The sequence below is a fragment of the Dreissena polymorpha genome, chromosome 5 (genome assembly GCF_020536995.1).
Source record: "Dreissena polymorpha isolate Duluth1 chromosome 5, UMN_Dpol_1.0, whole genome shotgun sequence".
Taxonomy (NCBI): Eukaryota; Metazoa; Mollusca; class Bivalvia; order Myida; family Dreissenidae; genus Dreissena; species Dreissena polymorpha.
Window position 1 is genome coordinate 59,657,078 of NC_068359.1, and position 6,000 is coordinate 59,663,077.

General features: G+C 39.8%; 1 protein-coding gene across 1 annotated transcript in view; it reads left to right on the plus strand.

The window, feature by feature from the left end:
* The window catches only part of LOC127831264 (putative uncharacterized protein DDB_G0271982), a 28,595-nt gene extending 26,093 nt beyond the window's left edge, over positions 1-2,502 (plus strand). Inside the window, exons 4-5 of the mRNA XM_052356245.1 lie at positions 1,595-1,945; positions 2,486-2,502. Coding sequence (XP_052212205.1) covers positions 1,595-1,945; positions 2,486-2,502 — 368 coding nt within the window. The remainder of the gene's footprint in view (positions 1-1,594; positions 1,946-2,485) is intronic.
* Positions 2,503-6,000: the final 3,498 nt, after the last annotated feature.

A 6,000-nucleotide genomic window follows, 5' to 3' on the forward strand; every position in this document is an offset into this window, starting at 1 on the left:
GGGTGTTCATCAGATGTTTAAAATAGAATTGCACAGCTGCGCATTGGATGTTCGGCAGATGTTTAAAACAGATATGCAAAGCTGTGCATTGGGTGTCCTTTAGATATTTAAAATAGAAATGAATAGCTGTGCATCGGGTGTTCGGCAGATTATAATACAGATGCACAGCTGTGCATTGGGTGTTAATCAGATGTTAAAAATAGAAATGCACATCTGTGCATTAGATGTTCGTCAGATGTTAAAATACAGATGCACAGCTGTGCATTGTATGTTCGTCAGATGTTAAAATACAAATGCACAGCTGTGCATTGGGTGTTCATCAGATGTTTAAAATACAAATGCACAGCTGTGCATTGGGTGTTCATCAGATGTTTACCATTTAAATGCACAGCTGTTCATTGGGTGTTCATCGGATGTTTAATATAAATGCATAGCTGTGCATTGGGTGTTCGTCAGATGTTAAAATAGAAACGCAAAGCTGGGCATTGGGTGTTCGTCAGATGTTAAAAATACAAATGCACAGCTGTTTATTGGGTGTTCGTCAGATGTTAAAATTGAAACGCATGGGCGCGCATTGGGTGATAATCAGATGTTTCAAATAGAAATGCACAGCTGTGCTTTGGATGTTCATCAGATGTTTAAAATACAAATGAACACCGGTGCCTTGGGTGTTCATTAGATGTTTAAAATACAAATGCATAGCTGTGCATTGGGTGTTCGTCAGATGTTTGAAATAGAAATGCATAGCTAGATCGCGATTGGTAAAATACATTTTGTTGAAAACTCAAACAACACATTCGTGATCGAACTTCTGTATTTTAGATTGTAATTTTAAGTATGTAAGAGAATTTGCATAGTGTTTCCCTTACTGATCAAGTTAAAGGGACCCGTTACAACGAGCCAGAGTAAATCAGGGGAGGTATTAAAGTAAAAGCACACAGATCACTTGGGGCCACAGACCCATTATATTATATATTAGTATATATAGATATGTATTATAAAAAAAAGTTATAGTAGATATTATATTATTAGTGATATGTATTATGTGAGTATATTGAGATTAGTACATAGTAATATAATATGATTAATGTAAAGATTACAGAATCTGAGATAGGAGAGATGAGAGGAGAGATGATATGATAGAATAGAGATATTATAGAGAGAGAAGAGTAGGATAGATGATATTATATATTAGAGTATATTCTATGAGGGGAAGAGAGGAGGAGGAGTCTAGAGGAGGAGAGTAGGAGTAAGTTAATAAGAATTTCTCCTAGGAAGAGGATATCTCTCTATTTAGAAGAGGAGAAGAGAGGAGAAGAGATTTAGGATAGGACAGAGGAGAGGAGAGAGATATTATAGAGGAGGGGCGAGGGCATATTAGCGGATATAGGAGAGCCAGAAAGGAGATTAGATAGGATAGTACAGAGGAGAGGACAGAGTAGAGAGAGGAGAGGAGAGGAGAGAGAGAGAGAGGAGACGAGAGAGAGAGAGAGAGAGAGAGAGAGAAGGGAGAGGAGAGAGAGAGGGGAGGATAGCAGAGAGGAGAGTGGGGGATGAGAGATCTCTATCAACCATCTTACTCCTCCCTCTCAAGAGGAGATCAGAGCTAGAGAGGAGGAGGAGAGGGAGAGGGGAGAGGAGAGGAGGAAGGAGAGAAAAAAGGAGAGGAGAGAGGAGAGGAGAGAGGAGAGAGGAGAAGATCTCTCGAGGAGAGTGAGGAGAGGAGGAGGGGAGAGGAGAGGAGGAGGAGAGGAAAAGGGGGGAGGGGAGAGAGGAGAGGAGGGAGAAGGGGAGAGAAAAGAGGGAGAAAAAGAGGAGAGGAGAGAGGGAGGAGGAGGAGAGGGGGAGAGAGAAGAGGAGAGAAGAGGAGAGAAGAGAGGGAGAAGAGATGAGAGAGGAGGAGGAAGGATGAGGAGAGGAGAGAGGAGGGGAGAGGATGAGAGGAGCGGAGAGAGGAGAGGAGAGAGGAAGGAGAGAGGAGAGGAGAGGAGAGGAGAGAGAGAGAGAGAGGAGAGGAAGAGAGAGAGGAGCAGGAGAGAGAGAGGAGAGGAGGAGAAGGAGAGGGAGAGGAGAGAGAGGAGAGGAGAGGTAGAGGATAGAGTAGAGAGAGGGGATGAGGGAGATTGGGGGAAGGAGAAGGGAAGGGGAAAGGGAGAGAGGGAGGAGACAGAGAGGAGAGAGAAGGTTCTTCTCTCTCTCTGTCTATTCTATCTATCTCTTAATTATATATTGTCTTCTATCTCTATCTCCTCTATAAAGATATGCTTCTTTAATCTATTAAAATATCTAATAAATAATATTATATAATATTAATATATAATATAATATATTACATAATATATGATATAATATATGAGATAATATATGATAAAATCTATTTTCTATCTATTTATGTTTTTTTATAAATTGAAAGCATACTGTCTTATCACCATAATGCGTTCATAGAAAGTTTATTCTCTCTTCCCCTTACGATTTACTGACTTAGATCTGACCGAGTACTGACCCTGGAATTCTTCGAGATAGAATTTCATGCGTAATTGCACCTGGGCCGAAATCCGTGTCTATGTTTCTTATGAATTTGCTACACTTACCAGTGTAACATTACATAAGCAGTACTCAGCAACTCATCTCGAATAGGACGCAGCAATATGACCAATCTTCTGGGGAGGAATTCTCTCAAATCAGCAATGAATACTCGGATTTTTTTCCATCGGATCTACTGGCGGGAAAAAATGCCCCCCGGCGTTTCATAAGCTATTGATATAGGTCATTTTTACGACAGTCAAAAGGTTCGGGTCAGGCTCCGACTTTATTTACTAAGAGTTTATGGTAGGAATATTCTTTAATGGGACGAACTGATTAAAATGCAGTGATGTGTCATCATTTTTGTTTTTATTTGAGGACATTTACTTTTTGTAAAGAAATTACCAGGAAACATTTAGTCAATCTGATCACGGACTCCAGATCAATATACACTCCGTGATCTAATATAATACTTAAGTACACAACCCTACTATGGATGTCGGGTCATTTCGAAGGCACCATCAAAAAGTGTTAAACCCGCACATCAGTTGTGGCGCATGGAGTATTGTTCTCAAAGAAATTGGAGCTAGCAACCACCGGTAGGTATCAGTAACGCTCTGGGAAAACAGAGCTTAATGCATGTGAGTAAAGTGTCGTCCCAGATTAGCCTGTGCAATCTGCAGTGGCCAATCAGGGACGACACCTTATTGTGTAATGGTATTTTCGTTTAAAGGAAGTCTCTTGTGAGCAAAAATCCAGACACTTAATCGTTTACTTAACGCACATGCATTAAGCCCTTTTTCGCCGAGTACCATGTAAGCAAATGTTCGAAGCCAATTGCCAATCGATTTAACTTTACTGCATGAGCGTTTTACAGAACATGTCACGTGTCAGTTATACTATAATACTCCCTTTTGGTGATGTTCCATGTATAAGCACAATCAAAATATTCACCAGAAATGTTATGCTTCGTTGAATTTCTTTCCATTTCATCTTCATTCATTCTCATGTATTGGCATTAACGTGTTACTCCGCATCCCCCCCCCCTCACCAATATTTTTAACGAACCTACTGTGTAAGTAAATCGCTAATCCTTACTATTCTACCGAAACAAAGTCAAAAGTGAAGTTGAATAAATGTGGTCTATGTTTTTAAGATAGTCAAAATGACAGGTTCGAGTATTGATTTTTTTTTATGTAATTATAGTATTTATAATAACAAGGGATACAACTGGCCACAAATTAAGTCGACACGGGTTTGCAACAATTATTTTTCTGAATTTCACCCGTGAAAAAGCATTAAGACATAAGATTGCGTGCGATTTCCACGTGTGTGAAGTTTGCCTATTTAGCCTATTTAGTACATAGGTTGAAACATACATCCTATTTAGCTTATTTAGCCTATTAAGCCATTTTAGTACATAAGTTGAAACATACATCATATTTAGCTTATTTAACAGCCTCTTAAGCCTGTTTAGCCCATTAAGCAAGATTATAACATCCTATTAAGCTTTTTTAGCCTATGGAATAGCCTGTTCAGCCTGTTTAGCACGTTTAGTACGTCGATTGAAATATACAACCTATTTAGCCCATATTAACCTATAAAGCAGCCCTTTGAACCTGTTTAGCATATTAAATAAGAATATTAAATGGGCAAAAACATTCGCTCTATTTAGCATTTGTATCAGCCCGTTAAGCCTGTTTAGGCCAATTAGCAAGTATATCAAATAAATCACGAAAAAACTTCCGGTCTAGGCTATTTAGTAGCTTCTTCAATAAAGTTAGCCTACTTAACAAGTTAATTACATAGGTTGAAACCTGCATGCTATTTACCCATTATAGCCTAATAAACATCCTATTTACCGGTAGTTTAGGGCCGGCGTCACACACAGCTTATTTAGCGTAGTATGGATCATTTACATGTGAGTGGGTATGCACCTTTAAGGGCCCCTTTCGGACAAACAAGAGTTATCCCCCGGAAGCGACCTAGTGCACGCTGACCACCCGTTCACTGCCTGTCGGGCGCACATAGTTTCGGCCCGGGGTTTTAATTAGGGTCGGCGTCACACACAGCCTATTTAGCGTATTATATATGTGAAATAATGTACACATTCAAATCGTAACATTACCTTTGTTCGTATTACTGTTATTGATTTGAAGCAACATTATAACTAATAAATTAATAAGCGGTATAAGCGCGGAATTCAATTAAATTACCATTCAAAATGTGTGTGTATTCTGATCATTAATGTATTTTTATTTCCCGTTAAAAGCAGAGGGATGAAGAATTGGCGTTGCCCGTCCGTCAGTCCGTCCTTCCGTCCTTCCGTCTGTCCAAAGATCTTTAATAAACAAATATTTGTGGCATCGCGAGTTCTCGTCGATTCTCGCGGTCCCGAAATTTCAGTCAAGTCGGAAAGTGACGCGCGATAAATAGAATCTAACTGTTAATAATGACCATACAAAAATAATGGTTTTCCGAAAATGGGGCGCGCTTAAAAAAATCCAAATGGACCTGCACATAAAAAGATATTGAAATAGTTAGCAATTTCAACTATCTTGGTATTGTTACGTCAAGTGGGGCTCATTTATACCTGCCACGAATACACTAAATGGCAAAGCTACACGGGCGATGAATTCCCTTTTTTGCAAAATCGATGTCACTTTATGCTGAAGTTGTTAATTAGTTAACATTTTGATATACTTTGTATTGTATCCTGCAAATATGTTATTACTTATCTGTGCTTTGATTATTAATACATTGATTGCGAATAATTTTCACGCATGCATGCTTATTATGCCCCCCCTTCGAAAAGAGGGGTATATTGCTTTGCTCATGTCGGTCTGTCGGTCGGTCTGTCGGTCGGTCTGTCGGTCGGTCGGTCGGTCCGTCCACCAGGTGGTTGTCAGACGATAACTCAAGAACAATTGGGCCTAGGATCATGAACTTCATAGGTACATTGATCATGACTCGCAGATGACCCCTATTGATTTTGAGGTCACTAGGTCAAAGGTCAAGGTCACGGTGACCCGAAATAGTAAAATGGATTTTGAATGATAACTCAAGAGCACATACGCCTAGGATCATGAAACTTCATGGGTAGATTGATCATGACTTGCAGATGACCCCTATTGATTTTGAGATCACTAGGTCAAAGGTCAAGGTCACGGTGACCCGAAATAGTAAAATGGTTTCCGGATGATAACTCAAGAATGCATAGGCCTAGGATCATGAACTTCATGGGTAGATTGATCATAACTCGCAGATGACCTCTATTGATTTTGAGGTCACAAGGTCAAAGGTCAAGGTCACGGTGACCCGAAATAGTAAAATGGTTTTTGGATGATAACTCGAGAACGCATACGCCTAGGATCATGAAACTTCATAGGTAGATTGATCATGACTTGCAGATGACCCCTATTGATTTTGAGGTCACAAGGTCAAAGGTCAAGGTCACGGTGACCCGAAATAGTAAAA